The 15,010-nt window shown below is 54.3% G+C and overlaps 1 protein-coding gene across 2 annotated transcripts in view; it reads right to left on the bottom strand.

Moving 5' to 3' along the window:
• ATP2A3 (ATPase sarcoplasmic/endoplasmic reticulum Ca2+ transporting 3) overlaps positions 1-15,010 on the bottom strand; it is a 37,389-nt gene that overhangs the window by 9,943 nt on the left and 12,436 nt on the right. For both annotated transcript variants that reach the window (XM_035900592.1, XM_009645107.2), the window contains exons 8-17: positions 11,015-11,103; positions 8,181-8,283; positions 7,833-7,964; positions 4,764-4,889; positions 3,460-3,678; positions 2,638-2,973; positions 2,325-2,545; positions 1,410-1,612; positions 1,213-1,298; positions 250-383 (exon numbers count right to left, since the gene is read on the bottom strand). In XM_035900592.1, coding sequence (XP_035756485.1) covers positions 250-383; positions 1,213-1,298; positions 1,410-1,612; positions 2,325-2,545; positions 2,638-2,973; positions 3,460-3,678; positions 4,764-4,889; positions 7,833-7,964; positions 8,181-8,283; positions 11,015-11,103 — 1,649 coding nt within the window. The remainder of the gene's footprint in view (positions 1-249; positions 384-1,212; positions 1,299-1,409; positions 1,613-2,324; positions 2,546-2,637; positions 2,974-3,459; positions 3,679-4,763; positions 4,890-7,832; positions 7,965-8,180; positions 8,284-11,014; positions 11,104-15,010) is intronic.

Genomic DNA, 15,010 nt, shown 5'->3' with positions numbered 1-15,010 from the left:
AAGACTGGTCATTAACAGGGCCACACTGCTAATGGATGCAGATCCAGTCCTTCCTCCATCGCTACCGACAGCAGCACGCTGGCTTGGAGGAGTTTATTTACAGTGAGCCCAGCAGTCCCCTGTGAGAACACTCTGAGTGGCTCTGCTGAGTCAAAGCAAAGCCCTCAAGCCCCCAACGGATCCTCAAAGAGACCCTACACAAAATTGCTCATGCGTAGAGCATACAGAGCAGTCCTGCAGCCACCCTACCTGTTCAGAGCATTACACATTTCAATGGTCACCAGCACGGACAGAGCCATCGTGGTCGGGTATCTGGACTCAAAGATCTCACAGTCAATTCCTTCAAAGATGGGGTTGTCCTCGGTGCACCTCATGAAGTTCCTCTGTCGGCACAGGAAACCGCTGGTAAATACACAGCAGAGCAGCAGTGTGGGAAAGGCAGGAAAGAGGAGGAAGAGGTCGACTGGTTGGGGTGGTGAACCTTGGTTACCAGGGGTGCTGTTAAATATCCCACAGTTCAGAGCAACTGATAGAACTGTCTGAAGTGACCCAGCTTCTGCTGTGGTTCAGGCTTTGGAGTTATGGGTGCACAATGGAAACCGCTGGTAAATACACAGCAGAGCAGCAGTGTGGGAAAGGCAGGAAAGAGGAGGAAGAGGTCGACTGGTTGGGGTGGTGAACCTTGGTTATCAGGGGTGCTGTTAAATATCCCACAGTTCAGAGCAACTGATAGAACTGTCTGAAGTGACCCAGCTTCTGCTGTGGTTCAGGCTTTGGGGTTATGGGTGCACAACGCCTTAGAGATTTTCACGTGCAGTTAATAAGGTGTCTGAGCACACACACATCTCCATCAGAAACACATCTTCCATTGCACATGACACTGGGCACAATGGCAACTGCTTTCCCACCACCTTGTTCAGACCTACAATAATGTAAAAATCGATCCCTTTCAATGTGGGATCAGGTACAGGAGCTACTGTCAGCTTCTTTGAATCAAGTTTTTCCCACCATGCTGGTCACTGACAGAAGCAAGGCTAGAAATAGGAGCCTGAGGGAGAGACTTTGCTTTTATTTTAAATTATTGTCTTCTCCACCAGGAATGTGGGAACACTACAACAGCCACAGAAGAAAGGTAGAGGAAAGACCCCAATGCGTGAATCGATGCCCTCACCCATCTGCTCAACACATCATCCCGTTCCTCTCCCGACTCACCAGCTGATGGAAGGAGACCTGCGGTCCTTCGGCATCGTACAAGAACCACCAGGTCGCTGCGCCCACCGTGGCCAGGCCCACGTACACTGCAGCCGAGAGAGACACCCTTACCCCCAGCACCGGGCAAGGAGCCCCCTACCCCAGGGCACCCCCTGCCCATCCCCGTCCTCTGCCCACCAGCACCTGCGAGGGCTCACCTCCGATGGCCAAGTAGCGGAAGAAGAGCCAGCCGCTGATGAGGGGCTCCTTGGGGTTGCGGGGCAGCTTGTCCATAATGTCCAGGTCAGGGGGGTTGAAGCCCAGCGCAGTGGCCGGCAGTCCGTCCGTCACCAGGTTCACCCACAGCAGCTGCACGGGGATGAGGGCCTCAGGCAAGCCCAGGATGGCCGTCAGGAAGATGCTGCAGGGAAAAAAACAGAGATGCCAAATTAGATGAGCTCCAGAGCAGCCAGAGAAAGCGTCTGTGTTGTGCAAGGGGAGACCAAGCAGGAACCCTGGATCCAAACACCCCACACTGAATATTCACCCAAAGCTCCACAGATGAACCCGCAGTCCCTGAGTCAGGAGCCTAAAGTCCAAAGACTGAATTTTGTAGTTAAAATTTTTTTCTGTTGCTATTAAAATTTGCTTTGCAGTTGAAATCCAACCACGGCCATGTGGGTTGCTGTTCCCAGCACAAACACCCCTGCTGAAATGCAAGGGCAAAGGATGCCCAAGTGACCCCAAGGCTGTGCCCACGTTGCTGAGGACAGCACTGATTTACTGGGAGGGATGGGCAGGGGACAGGGACAGGGAGAGCTGCCCAGGACCTGATGCAAAGGGCATCAGTGTGACCTGGTGACAATAATCTCTCCACAAATATCTGCACCCGTATTAGACGCTGGCATGGGCTTAAATAAGCAATGCATTAACAAAACAGCTCCTGGGGGACACAAAGGAAAAATCTGTGTCCCTTGGGGAATACACAGAGCTGCTCGATTTGGTACCTGGAGTTACAATTCTGGGCACCCTATGCTGCCAGGGGCGGGGGACATGGCCAGGTCACCTGCCCCAGGGGACACGGTCCCACCACTGCTCCCCCATACGCAGTGCCCGGTGCAGGGGGCTCTCACCAAACGACCTCCCCGACGTTGGAGGAGATAAGATAGCGGATGAACTGCTTCATGTTGTTGTAAATGGCCCTGCCCTCCTCGACAGCCGACACGATGGTGGAGAAGTTGTCATCAGAGAGCACCATCTCGGCGGCCGACTTGGCAACGGCCGTGCCTGACCCCATGGCGATGCCGATCTCGGCTTTCTTCAGGGCCGGGGCATCGTTGACACCGTCGCCTGTCTGCATGAAGCAGTGATTAACAGGGTGCAAGAGACTGGGCTGGGTGGAGAGGAGGGGACCAAGGGGTGGTGGGGCATCCCCAAGGGACTCACCATGGCGGTGATCTCGTGGAAGGACTGGAGGTACTCGACGATGCGGGACTTGTGTGCTGGCTCCACGCGGGCGAAGCATCGGGCATCACGGCATGCCTGCCGCTGCGTCTCGGGGGGCAGTTCGTCAAACTCCCGGCCAGTGTAGGCTTTGCCGGCCACATCCTCGCTCTCTGAGAAGATGCCAATCCTGCGGCAGATGGCCACCGCTGTGCCCTTGTTGTCTCCGGTGATCATGATGACGCGGATGCCGGCCTTGCGGCACATCTCAATGGAGGAGGTGACCTCCTTGCGGGGAGGGTCCAGCATCCCCACGCAGCCCACGAAGGTCAGGTTGTTCTGGCAGGGGGGGACAGCCCCAGGCCCACGTTAACCCTGGGGGACACAGCTGCTTCCCTCGCCGCTGTGAAACCACCCCAGGCACAGGGATTTCCCCTGGGAGGAAACTTCCAGGAGGTTTCCTACCAAGAGCCCCATGGATGCACCCTATAGCCCCAATGCAGTGGGGTGTTCCCATCCCCTCTGCTGCTCCTCACACCTTTCCACTTTGCTTCCCACCCCCCTGTCCCTCTCAGTGATCCCTGAACCCCTCTCAGTGGTCACCCCACGGGGATGGATGCCCGGTGGGAGGGGGCTGTTGGCCTCAGGACCGGCCCTGCTGCATGCAGCTCTGCACCAGGGTTTGCAGAGGAGGAGCTGAGCCATTGCACTGCCTGGTGGCCACAGAGCAACCAGAGAGAAAATACTGCTGAGGCAGCTGGAAGTGAGTGGAAAAACTTAAGGAATAAGGAAAAAAGCTCCTGGAGAAAACCCCTGGTACTGTACCTCATAGTGGACAAAGGCAGCAGAGTCGTGCAGCTGCATGGTCTCCCTGCGGACAGGCGCGTCGTGGGTGGCCAGGGCCAGGCAGCGCAGCGTGTCGATGCCCATGCCCCAGTCCCGGATCCTGCCCAGGATCTTCTCCCTTACCGGGGCCGTCAGCGGGACCCTGGCGGTCCCCACGCGGACATGGGTGCAGCGCTCGATCACGCTTTCTGGGGCACCCTGGGGAGGAGGAGCAGAGGGCTTAGGAGCTGGAATGAACCTGGAGGATGAGCATCTCTTGCCAGCACCGAAGGAAGTGCGGCAGGGAAGGCAGGCACCAAATTTGGGCAAAGGAGAAGGAAATCTCCCCAAAACTCCAGCAGGCAGATGCCGGCACGGCGGCTCAGTGCGCTAGATGGCAGCCTCCAACCAAGTGCACGGGGACCGCGGCCGGGAAGGATGAACCCGCATCAGGTCACCAGAGAGCAGGATCTGCTCCATGGGGGTTCTGTCTGATCTCCTGCAAAACCTACACGTCTGCCTGGGATGCTCCCGCCCTGCGGATCCCCTCTCAGACCTGGAGGGGATTAGGGCCGTAAGCCTCTGCTGAAAACACGCACTGCCTGCGGGATGCTGAGCAGATGCTTGCAATGCCTTTGCGATTCCGGGAAACACGTCCTTTAGCATCACGGCATCTCACCCTTACGAAGGACCCCCGACATTGCTTTTTAGTATAAAACTTGCAATCCTTCTATTGCTCCTCTTAAAAAAGCTCACCCGGGACTGGCAGAGCCATGGATGCGGTGGGTCCAGAGGGTCCCAACTCATTCTGGAGGACAGAGTTCACCCACCCAGAAAATCCCCCAGTGGGAACAACAACATACAAATCTTCTTGGAGTCAGCGGGGTTTTTTCTGCTGCATCTCTTCTCTTGGGAAGAAAATGCCCTTTAAAATTTTATTTTAGTTCTGGTTACAGTGGAAAGCTGGACATCGCCCTTTAGGCATTACTGGTGTCCAGAGGGTCCAATCCTTTAATAAAAGCGAGTGCCCAAGTTTTGTACAGGGGCAGTTCTCCCCTGGCCCCAGCACCAGCACCCTCAGGGCCTTTTCCTCCCTCTAAATCATTTTATCTCCTTTTTTGCCTATCAACACTGCAAAGACTCCCCTCCTCCCTGACCACACCAGTCTATCTGCTGGCTCCTGGACAGCAAAGGGAAGAGACAAACTGCAAAGCATCGCTGCCTGCTGCCATAAGGGCTAAATCCTGCTGGGGTCTGCATGGGGAAGGAGGATCCTGCAGGGTGCTGAGGACCTTTTCCCCTACCTTGACGAACATCTTGCTGCTGGCGGAGTTGTGGCCAGGGCCGGTGGGTGTGCAGTACACAGACATGGACTTGCGGTCGCGGGAGAACTCCAGGGTGCACTCCTTCCTCATCAGCTGCTTGATCACCTGCGGGGACAGCGTGGGGCTGAGCAGGGATGCGACAGAAACAAAGCAGCCGGTGCTCTCTGCCTCGGCTAACAAACCTGCTGAGCTGGCACAGCACCGCTGACAGAGGAGAAAAGCAACCATAGGAGCCAGGAGGGATGGGACAATGTAAAAAGCAGAAGCAGCTTTCCCTATGCAGTTTTTTGGGGGAATTTTAACCCCTCCAACTACGCCATTGCTGCCCAGCCCACAGCACATGCCAGCACGTGGCAGACCTTTATTTTATTGACCCCACACAGCATGCCCAAAAGCTGCCGTAGCCTAAGATAAAGCCCCATTTGCCAGCAAGGGGGAGACTTTCCCCCGCACTGGGCTCCAGCTGCGCTGCAGGAAGGGGAATCGCATCCCACTCGTTACCACTTGAGGGGTTTGCCCTGATCCTCCACCCACAGGGGTCAGCGGGAGCCGGAGCATCAACATCCCCCGAGGCTGGATTGGTTCCCGATAAGTTAACCAGCTCCACAGTTAAGATTAATTAGGCTCATTTCAGGACACGCTAATTACCCCGAGGACTGCCAGCTAAGTAGTAACAACCATTCGCTCAAATGGTACCCGCAGCTTTGTAGGGTGAGGACAGAGCAGGGGCTTGCCCCGGGGCATGGACCCATGGGCACAGGCAGTGCCCACAGACAGGCTCCTGCACCCCAACACCCCCCAAAACCCCACCACAAACCAGGCTCTGCTATAGCTGCCGGTTAACTGCTCACGGAGCCGAAGCCAGGCAGCAGCCAGTCCTCCTCAGACCGATCCCCCTCCGCCTGGCTCAACTGCTTATACAATTATTTTTAGTTGCCAGAAGGGTGTTGCTTGCGAAGGGGACACAACCAGCTTTTTGCATTGGACTTTTACAGCAACTTAAATCTAAATAAATCAGTGAAGTGGGCAAAGGAAAAGAAAACACCTTTTGGGGTGAAACCTTGCAAGTTCAGAGTTAAAAGTATGCTCTTACTGAAATGAAGCTGTGAGCGGGAGCTGGTGAGGTGGAGAGATGCGCAGAGGGGATTTGCCCATGCAAAACGCGGGCATTGTCTGTGGATATACCTGGCAAACACCAAGCGACTCTCCGAGGCCAAACCCAGCCCAGGGTACAAGCGCAGTGACTGCATGGCAGAGGTGGAAAGTTTTGTGCCCACAAAAGCAGTGCTGTTCCCGCCGGGCATTGAACGTTCGGCGCAATGTGGCGGTGTGCTCCCCCCTCGTCTCTGACTCCCCCTCCTTTGCCTCTTTCAAGTGATAACCACCTATGGCCATGGTGATAGATGCATCTGGTCTGTGTCTGGTCCTGAAGGATGCACCCACTGGGTGTGGGGGGAGACAGATAACAATACAATAGCCAAGGGCTATTGTGGAATGTGCCCACCTAAGCACAGTGGTCAGTATGCAAATATGACTATGAGCCAATTATCTTACCCCCATCAATAGTGAGCAGCCCAAGTCCTTTGAGCTCTCCTGCACGGCAGCGGGCTGCACACCAGGATCTCCCCTTGAGCAGGGACGCTTCTCAAGGTTACTCCTTGAGGTTGAGAGATTCCTTACCACGACAGATTCTCGGTAAGTGACTAACAGTATGCTAACTTGGAAATCTTAGCTAAGTGACATAAAGGATTGACTGCGCATATATAATCCTTTAGACATAAACCGTTGACCAAGTCTGGGTCTAGGATTGGATCCAGCCACACCTAGACTCCTCTCTGAGGGAGTTTAGAAAGCAAGGGGATCTTTTCTGAACCTCATGACTCAACGGGAGGGTCTCCCGGACAGTCTTGTCTGACTCTGTCCTCTGTGCAGTAAATAACAAAGTGTACCTTGCCATTGAATCTCAAACTATTGTCGCAGTTACCACTGAACTTTGTTAACTCACTGTTTTACACCAATAAACCACATTATTTTTGCCTCCCTCTCACTCAATCCGCGACACACAGCAGCAAGGACACGTGGGAGCAGCCAGCCGCTGTGGAACCCCCAAAATCCCACCAGAGATTTCAAAGCACAGAGCTACTGGGAGCAAAATCAAGAAGTAGTGAAGAAATGCTGCCAGGGAACTCCAAGTAAGGGTATTTTTGTCCCTGCCCAAACACAAGAGGAAGGAGAGAAGCACCAGTGACCGAACCAAGCCAGGCGTCTGAGTGGAAGGGCAGTGACGGGCACGTGCAATGAAGCGGCTGCCGGACTGATGCACAGCTGGGGAATTCCATCTCCCTTATCAGAAAGGAGTCAGGGGATTTACCGTGACCTGCTTGGACCTATCTGGGGAAGAAATGCCAGAACAGAGAGCCCTTCCTTCAAGCAAGCAAAGACATTTTAAGATCTAACAGCATGATACCAAAGCCAAGTAAATCCAGACGTGAGATAAAGTGTATTTTCACCAGGAGGACAGGGAGAGCTGGAGTAGGGGAATAGCCAGCACAGGGTATTTTCACATCAAAACCAGACGTTTCCAAAGAGCCAGCTTTGTTCAGGCAGGCATGGCTCTGGGGAATGGGGTTTGGTTCATGCTACAGAGGACAGCTGTTCAGTGCAAGCTGGGCACCCAAAGATTTGCTGCGGAGCTACAAAACCCAAAGCTCCTCATCTGCAGCCGGAGCTCTGGCCATCACCAAGGGGGTCTCTTCTGGCCGAGCAGGGGGTTTGCTCCTGGGCTTAGTTTGAGCCTCAGGAATCACCAACTCCGAAGCTCCATGCGGACCCAGGTTAGTCCCCACAGCCCCGGCATCAGCCCCCGCAGAGCCACTGCACTATCTGTTCCAAAAACCCAGCACCCTGAGAGCCAGGAAGTTGCATCCTTATGACAGATCAGTCCCTCAGATCACTGCAAGCAGTTATTGCTCAAATAAGTCATCCCAGAGCCCTCCTCTCCCTCCTGACCCCCAGCACCAGGCCTGACAGGGGCCTCCCCCTGCTCACCGAATTGCAGGCGTTGGCTCGCTCCACCTTGGAGAGTTTGCTGGTGTCAGTGTTGAAGACGTTCATCTTCTCCACCAGGCACGTCAGGGCTGTTTCAGTGGCTTCCCCCACCTTCTCGTAGACTTTTTTGGACTAGAGGGCAATAGAAACAGGAGCTGCAGAGCACAGCCCCTACCTGCTGCTCCCACCAAGGATGCTGCTGCCCACTGCACCATAGACCCGGGGTGGGCTGGAGCCAGGGCAGGGGATCCCAAGGGACAAATCTCTGCTGCAAAGGGGCTCGCAGTGAAGGGAAGAGCATCGCTGGTGCCCACCCCGACACCGCCCCAGCCCCGGTGCCCCCCGCACCTCGTTGTAGTCCAGCGAGGAGTCATTGCAGAGGGCGCAGATGGTGGCCAGCTCCACCAGCCCGTCGTACTGCCCGCACTGCACCGGCTGCTCGTCCTTCAGGCTGCGGGGAGAAAACAACCCCCAAAGCCTTACACCTCACCGGGTTACACGTTCAAATAATACTTAGCTTCTCCTACATATCCCTTGCAAAATTTTCTGAAAGGAGGGAGAAAGAGCCCAGTTAAAGCCCCATGCTTGGCAATAAACACTTAGGTTCTCATTTTGTACTTCACCAAATGTGGCAGGGCTATTTGCAAATAAAATATCACAGGAGGCAAATAAACTCTGGAAGTGCCCCAGAATAAAGGGGGCTGCAGAGGAGCTCAAAAAGAGCTTTGGACCTGAAAGCAGGGGCTGTCAAAAGGCTGAGAAAAGGGGCAAAGAAATTCAGGTTAATATTCACTCCCTAGGGGTTTCCAGTTACTGGGTATCCAGCAAGTCCCTTCTCCTCCCCGTGATGCTGCTGCACGCTCCAGTGAGCCGGAGGGCGCTGAAGGGAGCATTTAACAGCAGCAGACAAATTTAACAACTGCATCGCTGTGGCTGTTTCCAAGCAAGCAAAGAACTGTGGCCTTCGCTTCCTAAATGGCAGCTCTTTGCTATGCAAAGGAGCACAAACGTCACTGGAAAGGAGCAGCCCTGAACACACCGGTCCAGCCTGACGCCGCTGCTTGCCCGCTGCCCGGTGGCAGGAACAGCAGTGGTGGTTTTCAGGTGAAATAAAAAATTATCCTGACTTCAGGAGACGTAACTGCAGGTTAGAGCTGTATAAACCCAGCCGGTCATCTGCTTGCTGGAAAAATAATCTGTCAGGCATTTATTAGGATCAGTTTATTCCACTGCTGGTTCCCAATGGAAAGAACATTTTGGAGCCCTTGTTACATCTCAGGAGCGGAAAAGAGCAAGCGGCCAAGAAAATCTGAAAAATCTGTTTGCTGAGGGACAAGAAGCTGCGCTGGGCCACAAGCAGGCAGGGGAGAGCCACTGCCTCTAGCCCCGAGGATGCTGCCCAGCCCCGGCTCCCAGGCTGGGGGAAGGCAGCGGGTGGAGGAGGGAGCCTGTGGACACTGCGCTGGGTTCTGATGTTTGGGAAGGTGGAAATACCAGGGCTGGCTTTTGCAGCATGCGATGCCCTGGGAATCATAGAATGTTTTGGGTTGGAAGGGACCCCTAGAGGTCATCTAGTCCAACCCCCCTGCAGTGAACAGGGACACTGCTAACTAGATCAGGTTGCTCAGAGCCCCGTCCAACCTGGTCTTGGATATGGCTGGGAAGGGATGGGGGCGATGTGTCCCCATCATCAACTGTCTTTGCACAGAGCCAGGCAAGATCCGTGCACCAGGAAAGGCATCAGCAAAGGCGCTGCTGGATGGGTGCTGTGTGGGGACGCGAGCAAACACGAGGCCAAGCAGGTAATATCCCCCACATCAAGACCAGGCTAAAGCAAAGACACCAAGCCCTCCAAGCATTTCAGCCCCACCAGCCATGGGGGAATGGGGAGGGTTCTCTCCTAAGCGAGCCCTTGCACACCCCTTGATGCTCAGGGCAAGCACAAGGCTGAAAAAAATCTCAAAAGCAACGTGAATTGCTGCAGACCAATGCAGAGCCTCATCGCAGGCAGTCCCTGGAGGGGACGCTGCAGCTTCAGAGGTTAGCAGACATGAGTTCAGCTCCTCAGTCCTCCTCATTTAACTGAAACACACTGATTGATACCAGCTTATGACCAGGCTCACTTTTTTTAATGGAGATTCCTAGCCAAGGATCAAATTGGCTCTGCAAATATTCATGAAATTAAGTCTGAGGCTGGGATGAATTATAGTCGCTCCACAGATGAGCAGAAGGGACTGTGGTGAAAAACATGCCCGGGATCACACAGCAAAGCGAAGGGGAGCAGGGAGCGCTCGGACCACCGGCTGAGCTTCTCATCTTCCTCCTTCCCAGAGGTTCTCCACACTGGGGAGCATCACCTCCCTTTGAAGGACAGGGAATAAACAAACACAATGGCAGAAAACCCCATTTGTGTAATAATGCGCCAGGGAAAAGCCCCTGGCTTCCACTCCCTGCTCTCAGCTGCAGCTCAGCAAAGCCCACGTCTCCCCCGAACTGTGTCCTGACATCAGTAGGATCGTGCCCCAGGCACAGCAGCCATCTCAGCCATCCCTGCCGAGGACGTGGGGGCTCAGGGAGCGCTTTCCTGCCAGGGTGTGCAGCCATCTGCAAGTCCCTCAAGTCCCAACAAGCTGCCGGCCTGGGTCCTGCTTGGGGCAGGAGCAACAGTCGCCGGCTGACACCAAAAATGCTCAGGCTTCAGAAATTTGGAGAATCACCACGTACTGTGAAAATCCTTGTTCATCGCTATTCCCACACTTGCCATCTTCTCTGGTTCAAAGGGAGCTCATTTCATCGGGATTGCTAACAAAGGCAGAGCCGAGCATGCAGGAGCCCCTTTGCTGAGCAGCGGGAGGGCAGCAGGCAGAGCTGGGGCGTGCGCCCCCCACGTTGCGGCAGGCAGGAGCCGGCAACGAGGGACGGTGAAACAATGGCCCTGTCTCCCACTGAAAGCAAAGGGCAGTCGCCCGATGCTTGCAAGCCCAGCGTGGCCAAAAACCAGCACCCAGTGGGTATCTCCATCAGCTGGGTTCAGTTCAGAAAACCCCCCCTTTCTCCCCAGCTCGCGGGGTGAGATTGGGGTTCCCCAGCTGTGGGCACAAGCTCGACCCTCCCGCCTCCCCCTGACCATACTGCCAGCCCAGGGCCACCCAGTTTCACCCGCAGAGGGGACCCGCACTCACATCTGTCCCTCGGGGGCGTAGGTGGAGCCGGTGATGCTGAACTCGTGCAGGCTGCACTGGGCACCCTCCACCTTCTCCATAATGAACATCTGCAAGGGGAAAAGACAGAGCATTAAGCAACGAGCAATTTTTGGTACAATCCCACGTGCCCAGCCTGGAGACCTGCCAGCCGATGCCGTCCCAGCAATGGCCCTGCTGGCACCGGGCTCAGCCCCCTCCCTGGTCACCCACCGCTCCTGGCCATCCCCGAATCCTTCCAGCTCTCCCCTGCCTTTTTCACGTTCACCTCCTCCAGCTCTTTGTTTCCATCGGAGAGGAGCGGTGCCGAGCCAGTTCCTAACAAAGTGCCTGTGTTTTTCTTGGAGCAGAGAAGGAGCAGGGTTGGGGTTTCTGCTCCTGCCCCAGCTGCCCTGGAAAGCCTCCGCAAGGCAGGATCTGGCAGCTCAGTAAAAAAACCCCAAGGAGCCGTAAAAGTCCCACATGCTCTATTTTTAGTGATTTTTGCCTTTCAAACTCCTTCCAGTTTCTCTCTTGTTGTTATAATGAGAGCAACAAAACCAAAAAAAACCCAAAACAAACCAACCAGTAAAAATCCCCCTTCTCCCCAGGCTCTCCCAATCCCCCCTTGCACAGCCCACCCTTTGGGGCATCTCTGATGGCAGCAAGAGCAGTGCCCAACCCCAGCCAGGGCGACAGTTTGGCGACGCTCGTTCCTGCTTAATCGTTATTTATGACCCGTGCTTGAGCCAAAAAGTAACATAATAAATAAATAAATAAATAGAATTGGTTTGACGGATGCGTTTCCCTGGCCACAAGCTCCTGCAGGGAGCAGCCAGGAGGGACAAAGGCTGCAGGAGAGCGATGCCCTCAGCTCTACAGACCTGCACCACGGCTCCAGAACATGGGCACAGGGGCAACTGTCCCTCACCACCCAGTCTCAAATAATTTATTTTCCCATTTATTTTTCCTCTGTTCATTTGAGATGTTCCCCAGGAGAAATCAGGAAGCATCGCTCAGCACCAGAGATGCAACGGCTCTGGGTACCATCCGCTTCTCTCCCCTCTGGCAACAAACTATTAATTACTGTTAATAATACAAAGATACCCCACTAGTGCAGCTGCTGGTGGGTGGGAGAGCTCCCCATGCAGCCCGGTATCCCCATGCGCAAGCTTAGGGCCAAGCCAAGGGGAAAAGGCCAAGCTTAGGGAAGCACGTTTATGGCAGGTTTAGTACCGGGACACCTCAGTGGGTTTTCTCACCTCTGTATTTTACAGGTTTGGGCAAATCAGAGCAGGGGGTTCAAAGTGCTATGTAAATACTTCTGAGCCCAGAGCAACCTCCCCACAGCTTCATAGCCATTTGCAGTACCCCATTTGCTGGGCTATTGCCCTCAGCTCCTTTCGCAGAGCCCATCCTCGAGGCTCCTCAGCATCCCTGAAGGATTTTGAAGAAAATCACAAGCCAAAGGCGTTGCAGAAGGACTCAGACATCCCAGGCCCTCTGCTGAGGCACAGAGCTCCTCTGGCAGGGGCTGCAAACACACGAAGGATCTCAATAAAGAGAGCCAAAACACATCACATCTCCTTCAGTGATTTAATTGCCCCAAGATGACAGACTCCAGGAATGGAGGCAAAGCGTGGCTGAAATTTCCCAAAGTGGAGGCTTCTGCAACACCAAAAGGGACCTTCGAAGGGTGAGTATCCTTCACCTCTTTTTGAGATGTCCAACACCATCAGCCTTCCAGAGAGCCAAAAATCTCCTGGTCTCTTCAGAAAATGGACTCCTGCAGTCAGAAATGCCAACTGGACTCTTACTTATTAAAAAAAAAAAAAAATCTGAAAGCATCCACCCCAGCCACTGGTGGTTTTGCCTGATACGAGCCTGTTTGTTTTTTAAATGCTCATGGCTACAAAACAATTACTACTTTCACAATAGCAACTTTCTTATTAAAAAAGAAAAAGAACAACAACAACAAAAAAAAAATCATTCCAAGCCCTTTATTTTTCCATGCCTATTTAAAAAGGTGCTGCGTAACCCACAACAACCAGAGGTTATATCAAATTTCCTGCCTGCTCCTGGCTTGCGTGACTGGCAGAGCGAGGGGGCGGCCAGGGCATTGCAAAGGTGTTTGCAGGTTTCTTGGCGTGATGTTTCGGCAGATTGCCAGGCTGAAAAAAGAGGGCAGGTTTGCAGGCAGTGGAAACAGTCCGGAGGAAATAGCTGTGTCTTAATCTGTGAAGAGGATAAGCAAGGTTTCTGTCCCAAAAATAATAAAAATTAATAGCAGGAGCAATAGGAGGAGGTGGTAAAGCTGTACGCTGCAGCTTGGCTGGGCGGTTGGGGGCGGCTGCCAAAGAGAGATGCTTGCAGGGGGGCTGCCTGACTCCCTGCATGGCCATGGTGAACACCAGCTCCAGCACACAGCAAGGGGAACCCAGCCAGCACCCCCCTGCCCTTTTAAAACCACGCCGGCAACTTGGGGGTTTAATGCAACAGCGAGAGGGAAAGGAAGACGTTACTATGTGCTTACGAAGAGCACACCCTGCTCCTCCTGCCCCGCCGATCTTGCCTGGCCCAGGCACCGTATCACACAGCCAGACGCTGCTGGCATGCATTTTTAGGAAGCAACGGGCACTCATGGATGCACCATCCCTGGAACTGCGCAGGGCATCTGGCTGCAGGCTTGCAGGGAGGAGAGATGTGAAGGATACATCTCCACATTTCTGTATTTTCTGTAATATCTTTAAAAAACTACTCATCAAAAGGCAGACAAGATTGGATTGCTGTCTGGAGTAGTAAGAGGCTGTAATCATCAGCCATTTACCCATCAATCAGCATCATTTTCCTCCTGTGCTGGAAGCAGCCACGGCCGACAGGCACCCACCGGCAGCTGGCACAGCCGACGGCTCAGCCACAGCCCCTGGGAAACCCCCGGCAAGATCTCCCATTAATTTAGTGACTGATTTAGGTAGACAAAACTACCGAGTCAAGGCACAGCGTCCTGGAGATTAAAAAGCAAATAGCGCCTGCACAGCTCCTGGGCAGCTGCACCGGGGATGGGAGTTTGCACGTCCAGGCTCTGCTACAAGGTTTACTGAAAATAACCCCCTTCCCGCTCTGGTTCCCCAAAACACCAGCCACCTCCAAGACAGCCAAACGTCACCAGCCACCTCCTGACTCTCAAACACTGCCCTCGTGCTCCTCAAAAATGAAGTTACGGTGCATATAAGGGTGTGGCAACTTTTAGGAGACTGATTTGAACGCAGCGGAGCAGAGCTGCAGTGCCCCTCTGCCCCCTTCTCCCCCTGCCAGGCTCCCATCACGCCCACCTGCACATTATTTAATGGTTGGGAAAGGCCGTCCCCAGTTGCTCCGCACCATGGGCTGGGTGAGATGGTGGTCTCAGAGCCCCCCAGTTGACCATACGGCGAGTGACACGAACCACAGGTTCCATCTGATTTACTAAGGGGGTCTGTGGCTTTACCGCGTTACTGCAGAGCTGTAACCTCTGGTGGTCTCGAGGCCAGAGCAAAAGCACCAAAGTCTCAGGCATCCCAGATGAACGAGGCCCCTGGCACAAAGCCCTGCAGGGGGCACTTAATGAGCATTTGGGTGGCACCGCTTCGCCCACCCCACCTGCACAGCGTCCATATGCTGAGCTGGCTCAGCCGGCACGGTCCTGGGCGCTGAGCAGGACCCAGAGCAGGTGGTGCAGCCCTTAAAAAAAAGCAGCCGAGGGTTTTAAAACAGACTTGAAGCCTCTCAAGAGTCACTTTACTGTTCTGCAGACCTGACGCCGGCAGCGAGATGTAAAGGGCAAGCACCGCTCAGCAGCATACCCTGCAGCTGAGCAGCTGCGCTAACCCAAATTAAATGTGTGTGTTAATTAAAAAGCACTCAATTCATAATTTTTTCAGGTTATCGATAGGCTTTCGTGGCTTTTGCACCCCCCACAGCTGCGCCAGCCGCCCAGCACGGCAGCACGTCCCGGACACA

Source organism: Egretta garzetta, unplaced genomic scaffold, assembly GCF_000687185.1.
Source record: "Egretta garzetta isolate BGI_Z169 unplaced genomic scaffold, ASM68718v1 scaffold108, whole genome shotgun sequence".
Lineage (NCBI taxonomy): Eukaryota > Metazoa > Chordata > Aves > Pelecaniformes > Ardeidae > Egretta > Egretta garzetta.
This window is presented reverse-complemented; position numbering and strand designations above follow the sequence as displayed.